This window comes from Grampus griseus, assembly GCF_964374135.1.
Source record: "Grampus griseus genome assembly, chromosome: 14".
In the NCBI taxonomy this organism is placed as follows: domain Eukaryota; kingdom Metazoa; phylum Chordata; class Mammalia; order Artiodactyla; family Delphinidae; genus Grampus; species Grampus griseus.
The window spans coordinates 51,690,772-51,703,557 of record NC_139008.1 but is presented as its reverse complement, the minus strand read 5'-3'; the positions used below and the strand labels follow the sequence as shown (position 1 = coordinate 51,703,557).

The following is a 12,786-nucleotide window of genomic DNA, read 5'->3' as shown; positions in this document are numbered from 1 at the left end:
AAAACCTAGGATCTTCCACATTGTAGGATCATGGAACATGAAAGTCTAGCTGTTTTCTACTTGTCCCATGAGCTGCAGGTGTGAGATACAGTCATTTGTGAGTATAGAAATGTCACATGGGTGCCGGGATGAGCCAGCTGAGAGCCCAGATGAGGTGTGTGGTTAGTATCCTGCTCTCTTCAAAATGGAAGAAGGGGTGAGTACCTGCAGGGGTCACTCTCCTGTGATGATTCCTTCTGCCCTGAAAACATCAGCCTTTGTTTTTTGGAGTAACAACTAGGCTATATGAGCTTAAGGCTGCTCCAACTGAAAGGAAGTAGCTTAAGTGAAACACTGCAGCAAAAGAAGAAAGATGGTACATATAAGTTGTGGATGTCAATTTTTAACTTTCTTTTTTTTTTTAATTTTGGAGGTGGCTGTGTGTGGGAGGGTGGAGTGGAGGTGGGGGGCATGGTGGGCATGGGGCACACCAAATACTAACCCCATTTATACAATGGAAAATGGTTTTCAGAAGTTTCCAGATTTGGTTGGATCATAGAAATGAAGATAGATAATAAATCTAGCTTTGGGTTTGGCCTTATCCACTCCTTTGGGACAAAGCTTACCTTGTCCAAATCTTCTGAATTTAGGCAAATGAGAGAATATTTGGGGTCAGTGTAATGTTTTTCTTCCACAGTCTCTGTGGCAGTGGGAAGGTTGAGAAGGCATATTGAAAACAGAAGAAGAGGTTTCAGAAAGTAATGGGCACCAAGAGAGTGTGAGAGGCCAAGTCTGTTGTCCTCACTGGTTTAATAGTGCAGAAATATTAGAACTTTAGCAAAGGTTAATCACCTGTCCTCTCAGTGAGCACTTTGGTTCCAGTCAACTTAACAGACACTGCTGTAGGTGTTTCCAAGTGGTGTTTTTGTTGAGAGGTTTTAGAATAGAGGTAACCTGCCCCCAAAGTTTCATTTCATAATTACCTTTTCTTTTTTAAAAAAATTAACAATCTTTACAACACATATTATTTCTTCTGTAAAAGGTCTGTGTTTTTCTTAAATGTCTTTTGACAGTCATAGAGTCGGAAGGACTCCCCAAGTCTCAACTATTCATACCCATTTAATTAATATGCCCCTAAAACCTACAGGATTGCATATCAAATCAATATCACTGGCACACTTAAAAATTGGATCTGACCTTTAAATGAATCGATTTATTTTGTAATAGAACAATTTCTTGATCTGAGACCTGTGTCCTTCACGGATGAGGGTTTAACCAATAGCACCCCCTGACCATGGTTTACAAAGCCCCACACCATCCAGTCCCTTTCCCTTGTGTCTGAACACATCCCCCACCTCCTCTCCCCGCCCACTCTGCTACAGCCACAAAGGCTAACTCGCCACGCTTGTTCCCACCCTAAGGTCTTTAAATTAGTTCTTCCTTCCTTCCACCTGTGAATTTCTACCCTTCCTGGGCCTTCTCCTTCTTGGTTCCCTCATCCCCTTCATGGAAGGACAATCCTTAAGGACTACAAATGGCTGCACCCTTAGTTACTTTATAGTATGATGATATTTTCTTTTCTTCGTCACATTTATTGCTACTGTAGCTGTGTTGTTTGCTTATTTAAATGATCACTGTCCGTCTTCCCATGAGAATTCCAGCTCCCCAGGACAGAGACCTGGCATTTCCTGTTCACATGGACAACCCCTTCACCTAGCACAATGCCTGGCATGGAGTGAGCCTCCAATAAATATTAGTTGAAGGCATGAGTGAAATTAATGTAAAATTTTCTGCATTCTGGGAGTTTTAAAGATACAGATCTCAGAAGTGGCTCTGAGTTAACAAGTTTTGGCAACCCTGGGTACATAGGAGGACATAAACTCTGAGAAAATAACAGTAACAATACCATCACTACCATCATTCCCAACAATGACAACAAAAACAACATTAGGTTCTATTTACTGAGTACCTAAAAGCTTGTCTGAGGTGGTATCTTTTATCTTTTAGGTTTGGTCAGACTTTTGTAAGCATAGGAAGGTTTAAAAATAAGTATTGCTGTATAACCTGAGAAATTACAAAATATATATTAAAATAATGAGGAAAGGAAGCAAAACCGCAATACCAATATTTTTGTAAGAGGTTAAGTGTTGGTATAACAACATATTTTACAGCCATTATGATGATGATTATGATATTTCATGTGTCTTTACTGTTTTTGTTTGCATGCATTTACTTTTTTGCATTTATGGTTGAAGCAGCCAAGAAAACTTGATATATTCCACCTATGATGTTCTTGAAATATTTAGGAGATTTTGACTAATGTTTAAATGGATAATTTGATCAATGGAATTAAGTTAATAGTAGGTACTGGTATTTTTCTGAAATATTACTTAATAGATCCATAATTTTATCACGTTATTAAACTAAGTACAAATAGTAGAACGTATTCTCCACACACCAAACCTCCTTATACAGTTAGGATCTGGCCATTCAAGCTTGCAAGAGAAATACCAGCACCCTCATTTTAGAGACAAGGAAACTTCTGTTCAAAGTAGCAGGTAGATGACTCATCTAAAGCTACGCAGTTTGTAACTGGCATCTTGGACTTAGATGTCAGTGTGCCGACTCCTTAGGCCTCCTCTTCCCATTTCTAAATGCTTAGATGGGTGAACATCAGGGCATTGAATTTAGTGCTGTAAGACGTTTCCACACTCAACATTATATTTTAGTGGAAACAGATCTAAAAGAAGGGGTAGATCAAACCACATGGACTTAAGAGGGTAAGAAGATCACTGGGGATCCATGAGCTTTAAGAGGGGACCCAGTGGACAATATCAGGATGAAAATAAGACAGAAGCCACTCAGCCCAGCTGAAGGTCAATGCGAGGCTCCTGTGTTACAAGTCACGAAACAGGGACGGGTGCCAGAAAAGTCATGATGAGGCAGCTCTCGGAATTGCTGGAAGTTTCATTCAGTTAAGAGCCTGACAACCATCTGATACACAGTTTGAACTCCTTGATGACAACTCTCAGAAGGTGGAGGTGGCCCTAAAAGAAATAGTCCCTCTAGACTGGATGCTGACCAACAAGGAGAAGCACATCAGTGATGTGGAAATGAGAAGGAACCTTGTGAGAAATTGTTACCTTGGGTCAAAGGGAGATCATGCCAGAAAATGTCAGAGAGTTGTCCTGTGTTTTAGGAAGGCAATTTTCAAAAAACATTCTAGGAGAGTGTGAATCCCATGGAGATAGGGCTAAGAAGGATGATGTGGCTCTGGAAACCTAAATCCTGAATGCAAAGTTGTGAATCATAAAAAGGAAGAAAAGATAGAGAATTACAGAGTAATTAAGATGGGTTCATTCTTCAATAAGACACTTCAACATAAACTATGACATGGGAGAAAACAAAACAATGGTACAAGTCTTCAAGAATGGGAAGGCTGGACCTGAGGATTTACCTCTCCTGATTTTACTTGTTTGTGTGAGTAGAGTGGTTTTTAATGCAATGGTCAGGAGCAGATGAGGATGAGGGAAGCTCAGCTTCAGAAGATTATGAACTACCAGAGACCACGGAGAGGACATAGACCCAGACAGAGCCAGTGTGCTTTGCTAGACTCTGTGACTCTTCAAACTTGAAAGGATAAAAAGAAGATTGTTAGAAAGGATTTGAAGGCTACATTAGAAAAGGGGATGGTAAGGATGGGGGCATTTTACTTTATTATTTTTAAAATAATTTAATTAATTTATTTTTTAATAAACAAAAAAGTTTATTTTTTACATATTTCAAGATTAAATCTGAACTTCATAAATTATCAATAAAAAATCTTAAAACTTCAGCTATTATTTTTAATCCAAAGAGTTTTTAAAAATTGGATCTGACCTTTAAATGAATCCACTTAGGTTTTTTTTTATTGGAGTATAGGTTGAAGTTATTTTTAAATCAGCTCCCAAACCTTTGGTACAGATACAGAATGTCTATTTCTAGGAAGAGTTCTTTTTTTTTTTTAAACATCTTTATTGGAGTATAGTTGCTTTACAATGTTGTGTTAGTTTCAAGTGTGCAGCAAAGTGATTCAGTTATACATACAGATATTCTTTTTCAGATTCTTTTCCCTTTATAGGTTATTACAAAATATTGAGTATAGTTGCCTGTGCTATACAGTAGGTCCTTGTTGTTTATTTTATAAACAGTAGTGTGTATATGTTAATCCCAAACTCTTAATTTATCCCTAATCCCCCTTTCCCCTTTGGTAACCACAAGTTTCTTTTCTAGGTCTATGGGTCTATTTCTGTTTTGTAAATAAGTTCACTTCTATCATTTTTTTTAGATTCCATGTATGTGATGTTATATGATATTTGCCTTTCTCTGTATGACTTACTTCATTTAGTATGATAATCTCTAGGTCCATCTATGTTGCTGAAAATGGCATTATTTCATTCTTTTTATGGCTGAGTAGTATTCCATTATATCTATGTACCATATCTTCTTTACCCATTAATCTGTTGATGAACATTTAGGTTGCTTCCATGTCTTGGCTATTGTAAATAGTGCTGCAATGAACACTGGGGTTCATGTATCTTTTTGAATTATGGTTTTCTCTGGATATATGCCCAGAAGTAGGATTATTATGGTAGCTCTATTTTTAGTTTTTTAAGGAATCTACATATTGGCTGTATTAATTTACATTTCCACCAACAGTATAGGACAGTTCGTTTTTCTAGGACGGAGGCATTTTAAATGACTTCAAAACCAGAGAAGTCATGTTCTTGGAGAAATTATATTCTATGACACTAAAAGGGATGAAATATTGCATTCAATAATCTGTGAGACGGCTGTTTATCCCAGAAGATCACTAGCCAACTGGAGAAAACTACTCTCTATTTTCAATTAAAATAACAACAACAAAAAGAATAAGAAGAAAAGAAAACACCAAAAAACCCTGGGTAGTATGTGAGGAGCGAGTTGTAGAAGCCACAGATAATCAAATTTGACGTCAGCGCTAAGACAATGGTTCTCCAACTTTCTGGTCTCAAGAACCTCTTATAATTATTGAGGACCACAAAAGACTTTGGTTTATGTTTTATCTATCAATATTTACTGCATTTGAAACAAACTGAGAAACACAAGAATACAAAGCACAAGATCCATTAGGTACCAGACCAATGACATTAACACACGCCATGTAGATTTTAGGAAACTCTACTGTACACCTGGGAGAGAATGAGAATGAAAATGGCAAATGATGCTTTAGTATTATAATGAAAATAGTTTTTATCTTCCACTCCCTGAGATAGTCTGAGGGACCCTCAGGGGTTCTGGACCAAACTTTGAGAACTGCTGCAAAAAAATGTTTCACCATGTGCCCAAGGGGACAAGAACAAAGATATTCATGACAACATTATTTATAAACAGCACATATTTGGCAATATCCATTTACTGAGAAACGGAGAAGCTGTAAACAGCTATAATTTTTAAATAAATTCATATTGATTTGCAGAAAATGAGTTTATCTTAAAACAATGTTAAGTAAAAAGCAAGTTAGAGCATATTATATACACTATGGCATCATTTAATAAAATTGAAATATGCCAAATAATACTATTATTTCTATGGTTTTACTTGAAAATGAAAAACAAATCTGAAGCAATATTAAGATATGCTATTTGTTCACTTTAAAGAGAAGCTATAAAGACTTTTTTAAATGGCCATTTATTCTTTCTTTAATTTATTTTTTAAAATTAATTAATTAATTTACTTTTGGCAGAGGCTACTCTTCGTTGTGGTGCATGGGCTTCTCACTGCAGTGGCTTCTCTTGTTGCGGAGCACGGGCTCTAGGCGTGTGGGCTTCAGTAGTTGTGGCACACAGGCTCAGTAGCTGTGGCTCGAAGGCTCTAGAGCACAGGCTCAGCAGTTGTGGCTCACGGGCTCTAGAGCACAGGCTCAGTAGTTGTGGCACATGGGCTTAGTTGCTCTACGGCATGTGGGATCTTCTCAGACCAGGGCTCAAACCCGTGTCCCCTGCATTGGCAGGCAGATTCTTAACCACTGTGCCAGGGTTAGTCCTGGCAGTACTTCACCAGGGAAGTCCCCGTTTATTCTTTTTATTTATTTTTTATTGGAGTATAGTTGATTTACAATGCTGTGATATAAAGGCTTTTTAACATTATCCTTGTTATAATTTTTTAGCATTTTTAAATGATTTCTAGGCTGTTACAAAGGGTGATCACTAAGCTCAAGCTTCAGTCCACCTAAAACAGTGGTTCTTAAAGTTGTCCTCCACCCATTAGTAGCGTCAGCACCATCTGAGAGCGTGTTAGACGTGTAAACCATGGGGCACACCCAGAACTACTGAAGCAGAATCTCTAGGGTGGGGCCCAGGAATCTTGGTTTTAATAAGCTCCTCAGGAGATTCTGCTGAAAGCCCAAGTTTGAGAACCACTGGGCAAGAACAAACATGACCATTCATCCTGTCCTTTACGTAAATGTATCTAATTCAGCAGGAATTTTGGTATTATTGCTTATGACATTCTTGTGGACAAAATGATGCTACATATAGAAAGGAGTTTCTCAAAGATATTTGCCAAACGTTTTATGTTTTAAAAAGCACTCCCCACCCCACCCTCACCTTGCCTACACACCTTTGGCTTGGGTACCTGAAGTTTAACTTTTGACACAAATTGGAGCTAACCTGTGGCTCCTGGTTTCTGAGATTATGGAAATGTTGGCCAGTGTAAACTGTATTGATACATTATGTGGATAAATTCTTTTGTAATTAGCTAAATCAAGGTTTTCAAAGCATCGTCCCCAGACCAGCAGCAACAGCATCACCTGGAAACTTATTAGAAGTGCAAATTCTTAGGCTCCATCCCAGCCCTGTTCAATCAGAGACTCTGGAAATGGGCCCAGCAATCTGTGTTTATCAAGCCTTCCAGGTGATTCTGTTGGACTATAGTTTGAGAGACACTGACTTAAATGAATCTACATAGAAGAGTATGTCCTGGTGATTGTGACATGTACTTTAAAGAAGGTTTGAACAGGAACAGCTCTTTAACCAATCAGAGAAGAGGGTATTGGTTGCAATGGTGAATTTCCATTCAGAACCAGCTAGCCTGACGCTTACTGACCAACCCTGAAGGACCAGCACTTTGCCACCACCTAAGGCACTGTACACCTCTTCCAATATTGCTTTTATGTCATGATCTGTTTTCTCGTTTTCCTTTGTCTGCTTCAAGGACAAATTGACCAAATTAGAATTGTCAATTCTACTTAACTTAAAAAACTTTGCCAAAATGGCTTTAAATCTGCACAACTCTACCTATTCATTCCTTTCTATCAATTCATTCATGGCTTTGTATTTCAAAGACTGTTCCAACTTCTGCAATATATACTGCATGGTTTATAATTTGCCCTTCTCAAGTCACTTGCAAGATTTCTACAGAGAAGTCATTTCCAAAGAGTGAGATCATCCAAACCTCATGGCATACTTTGGCCCCTGCAACCTTTTATTTTCCTTATTCCAAGAGGCTGGTAGAGTCAGTAGGATTCTCTTGGACCCCGATTCAATATGTGCTGACAGCACCAACTGCATTCATGGGATTTGGAGAAAGAGAGTCTCCATCTAAAGGAGTTTGGTGAGAGTATGAAATATGGATTTCTTGCGGGTCCTTCAGTTAGAAAGTATTTAATTAGCTCCGCTCTTTCTGGGGAAAATTCAACCTAGCTGACTCTTGTTTTGTCACTCCGTGTCTGTTTTTATTTTTTCTTGCAGGTAAAACTGTGCCTGAAATTTTCAGAAATCCAGGACTGGATGCATACTCGAGATGTATTTTCCAGACATCTTTCTGTTAGCATTTAAGTGTCCAAAACAAACATTCACGTTTCATGCAGACTGGATACTCACACATTTGGCATCAGGGCTAGGAAGCCCATGACGTGAGTAAGAGAATCACTGGGCTCAGGAGCTCAGCAGTTAGGAAATCTTGCTCCAATCAGTGAGGCTCATAAATTAAGCCTGAGAAGATCATGAGCCAGCCCATCCAGGAGACGGAAGAAATGAGCTAGAAGGTTCTCTTAAGTCCTACATCCACTGACCATGGTGGATTATCACTGAGATGGGAGATTCCTACTTCACTGCCAGCCAGGACCTGCTAGGACCTGGACAAGTGAAAATCCATGGTGAAATAAATGGTACTCTGTCCTGACCCTGTAATAACCACACTCCCTGATATGAAAGCACATCGTGGGCCTTTAACTACTTTCTTCCAGAATGTTCCTCATCAAATGATTATACTCAAGGGTAAAAAAAATAGCCCTTGTTTCATTTGGGCAGTTTTCCTTTGTCATGTTGATCAATAGCCGATAACTTTTCTGGGCACACTGTGTCTTCTGTTTTCTGGGTTTTATAAAAACTTGGAATATGAGAAAAATAATGAAACTAAAAAGTAAATTCTTTCCAATCTCAGCTTCTTTTTAGATAAGGCTCAGCCTATTATTTAGTCATTAGTGAGGCATTAGTCTTTATTTCGGAAGAAAATCATGTTCAGTAGTAAGATACTGCCTAATATTAACCAGTTGAGTTGGTTAATTGGTCAGTTTCTATTAAATATCAATCAATACCTGCTTAGAATAAAAGGTTCCTTTTTGTCCCTAAATTTTTATCTTCTCAAATGTCTATCTCCTTAGTATTTTACATTTTAGATGGCTTGAAAACTTTCAAAATCTTATCAGAACATCAAATTCACAAGATGCAGGATTAGAACACTCTGTATAGATCTTTGGGCAGAAGAGACCCACATGTTCAATACTAGAATAGAATGACCAAGACCATGCATAAATGATGGAATCACAATTCCAACTTACTTAACTCAGGTGGTCTCTTATAAGAATTTCTTGTAATTTACCAGATAGGTTCCTTCTTTACTCCCTTTAAAAATGCATCCACTGTTGTTTTACGTATCATTTAAACTCAGTGTATTCAATGTGCGTGTTAATACAGAATAAGGTGTTTATGCAGCTCAGATGCCTACTAATATAAATCTAATCTATTGGATAACATGATGATAAGCTTCAATGATGTTTAACTCCCATAGGGAGCTTTTGGGAAATGACCCAGGGAATTCTTATCATTCTGAGGTGCAGAAGGAAACTGCAAAGGCTGGACTTTCTTTGTAGTCTCTTGACATATCTGAAATGTACTGGGTCTGAGTTTGACTTTAATGCAATTATTTTGATGAACATTCCTTTTAAAAATCTACTAGCCATTTTTTAAGGTAAATTATAGCTTATTCTAGGACTCAAATGCTTCATCTTTTATTTAAAATAGCTCTTAGACTATGAAGACTATACACATATAATTTATATATATATACTTATAAATATATATTTGATTTTATATATAAAGTATATACACATATGCATGTATGTGTGTACATATATATAAATCATTTATTATTGTTAAAAACTGTTATTACTATTTATATAAAAGTTTAGACATTCTGAGGGCAAATGTAAAACAACACAAAGTTGCCTAACATAATGTCTACTCAGAGATTATTGCCAATATTTACCAGAGTGGGTGGATAATATTCTTTAGTAAAAAGAACAAACACCATTAAAAGTAGAAATGAAAATTTCCTATTTTGTGACTGTATTGTATGAGTCTGATTAAAAAAAAACTCACATCTGAAAGCTGAGGTTCCTTTTTATGTGTTGCAATTTACATGAAAATTAAGTGGTGAACATTATACTCATTGAAGATGATTGTGGATAATCTGTGGATATTTAAAAACAAATATATGATTTACACATTTGATAGCTCGCCCGTAAAGATGGCTCACTGCATCAAATGAGAGAGCATGCTTCTTAAGCCAACTTAAAGACAGAATCCTCGCCATACCTTCATGGGAGCCAGCTGGATGGGAGTGATGCACGAAGGGTCTACCATGGGCTTCGGCCTGTTGGCCGTGTCTGCTAACAGGCTGTGCCACTGCTGGGGAAGGCCGGTAAATTTCTGTTCTTGTGGATCAAACCCAGTATGAACCCTGTGTTCAAAGTTGGATGGGCCAGATATTTCAATCTTTTTCTTTTTCTTTCCAAACATGATGGAAAACCTGAGAAATGCAAACAGAAACAGGGAGCTGTTTATGTCGCCAGCAAAAGACCATAGGAAAATTAGTAATTCATTCAGAGTTCTATCTTTTCAATTCTTCCTCTATATATCAGTAGCAAAAGATAGAATTTGTATTTTTAGGGTGTGTAGATTAGATAACTTCATTCAAAAGTTTGTGTTCTCTTCTTGCACTTGCCATATATAGTTTCCTGACCCACAGAGTTTGGATTTGGCCATGTGATTCTCTTTGACTAATGGACTGTGCGTGGAGGAGAACATCCTTCTCTTCAGGGTGGAGGTTTCTGAAGGTATTGTATGTTTCCACTTCCCTCTTATGCTCCTGCTACTTGGCATGAAGATCTCTCTAGTGGGCAATACACCCTCAGCCAAGATTCTGGAAGGAGAGATGCATGAAGCAGACACAAATCTGACCTCCAGTTTGGAGCCAAGCCCAACTGAGCCACAGCTGAGTTATAAGTATGATATAAATGTTTGTCATGAAGCCACTAAGATTTTGTACTTGTTTGTTATATGATATTACCAAAGCAAAAGCTGACTAGTACACGGGGAGAAGCATCTCAAAGTGTGGTGTGCACTTAAAATCTAAAACATTTGTGTGGAAAAATATGCATAAACATGAAAAATGGAGTTAATAATTCTATTTGCCACATAAAATTATTATCAGGATTAAACAAGTAAACATTTGTAAAACACTTTGAAAAGTACCTGGCACAAAGTCAGTGCTGCAAGTATTAAAAATACCTCTGGATTAATACACGAGAAACTTGACTGGCTTTGCCTGCAGAGAAGGGAGCCAGGGGGACAAGGCAGGGAAGAAGAGCCACTTTTCACAGAATATTTAGAATTTTGTACAATGTATTTTACTTATTTGAAACAATGTAGTTTACCTAGTTAAAACACCCTATGACAGGGATACCTCTAGAAAATAATGTAAAATGGTTACTTTATGCTTTACGTTTATTGAAAACATGTAAGGTAACCTGGGTTTGAATCCCACCTCTTCACCATGATCTTGGGTAACTGATTTTCTCATTCCGAATTTTCTGTGAACATGACAATCATGATCATTTGGGGAATCCTGACACCCCTGCTGCAGGTTTTATAAAAGATGGTGCTTTGGCTTCAAGGTTGCTTTGTTGGGAAAGCCTTATCTCAGCCCTCAGACTTGAGTAGGTGGGTTATATATATACTTGTAAAGCTCTGTACATATTTTTCACTGCACTTATCCACTTGCTATCAATTAATTGGGTGTAATGGTATGCCCAGTGTCTGTCTTCCCTTCTAGAATATAAGATCCATGAGAGTAGGGATGCTGCCTCCTTGTTTATTACAGTTTGCCAATGCCTGGCATATGGTAGGACTCAAGAAATATTTGCTGACAGACTAAAATCACCCAGAACAAAACATTCAAGGAAGAGCACCTGGGGTCAGAACTCCATAGATGTTAACATCTTCCTTTCCTCTTTCCCTCCTTTCTCTCTCCCTCCCTCCCCTTCATCCTCAGTTAAAACTTCTGTTTTCTCTTTTAACCATTTATCCCTGCTTGGCCAGCAGGGGCTTCCTCCTTTCCTTCTAGTTTTCTAAAGCTCCTAGTCCATCCTCTACTGATGCAAGTCTGAGCTGCTATAACAAAACACCAGAGACCAAGAGGTTTATAAACAACATAAGTTTATTTCTCACAGTTCTGGAGGCTGGAAGTCCAAGATCAAGGTGCTGGCATATTACCTGCCTGCTGAGAACCTGCTTTCTGGGTGGCTGCCTTTTTGCTGTAACTTCACAGGTTGGAAGGGACAAGGGAGCTCTTTCTGGTCTCTTCTTATGAGGGCACTAATCCCATTCACAGGATGGGATGAACTGATCATCTCCCAAAGGCCCCACTTTCTATTGCCATCACCTTGGGGATTAGTATTTCAACATATGAATTTTGGAGGGACACATTCAGACCACAGCACTGCAGATATATTCTCCTGACAGGGATGAGACTCTTCACAGCATTAACTTCTCAGAATTTATTAAAACCCATTTTCCCATCCATCCTGGTTGTTATTTCACACTAATTTAGAAAACTAACGTAGGGTGATAATGAAAAACTAATGAAGGATGATAAAGGCTCAAAAATACCTTGATGTGTGTTATCCCTCTTGGAAAAACTCTATGCCAATAAAATGGACAACCTGGAAGAAATGGACAAATTCTTAGAAATTCACAACCTGCCAAGACTGAGCCAGGAAGAAATAGAAAATATGAACAAACCAATCACAAGCACTTAAATTGAAACTGTGATTAAAAATCTTCCAACAAACAAAAACCCAGGACCAGATGGCTTCACAGGTGAAATCTATCAAACATTTAGAGAAGAGCTAACACCTATCCTTCTCAAACTCTTCCAAAATATAGCAGAGGGAGGAACACTCCCAAACTCATTCTACGTGGCCACCATCACCCTGATACCAAAACCAGACAAAGATGTCACAAAGAAAGAAAACTACAGGCCAATATCACTGGTGAACATAGATGCAAAAATCCTCAACAAAATACTAGCAAACAGAATCCAACAGCACATTAAAAGGATCATACACCATGATCAAGTGGGGTTTATTCCAGGAATGCAAGGATTTTTCAATATATACAAATCAATCAACGTGATACACCATATTAACAAATTGAAGAAGAAAAA

General features: G+C 38.0%; 1 protein-coding gene across 1 annotated transcript in view; it reads right to left on the bottom strand.

The window, feature by feature from the left end:
• Nucleotides 1-10,079, bottom strand: part of PAK5 (p21 (RAC1) activated kinase 5) — a gene marked incomplete at both ends in the record, with an annotated part of 96,600 nt that extends 86,521 nt beyond the window's left edge. Inside the window, one exon of the mRNA XM_082670638.1 lies at nt 9,876-10,079. Within this exon, the coding sequence (XP_082526764.1) occupies nt 9,876-10,079 (204 nt within the window). The remainder of the gene's footprint in view (nt 1-9,875) is intronic.
• Nucleotides 10,080-12,786: the final 2,707 nt, after the last annotated feature.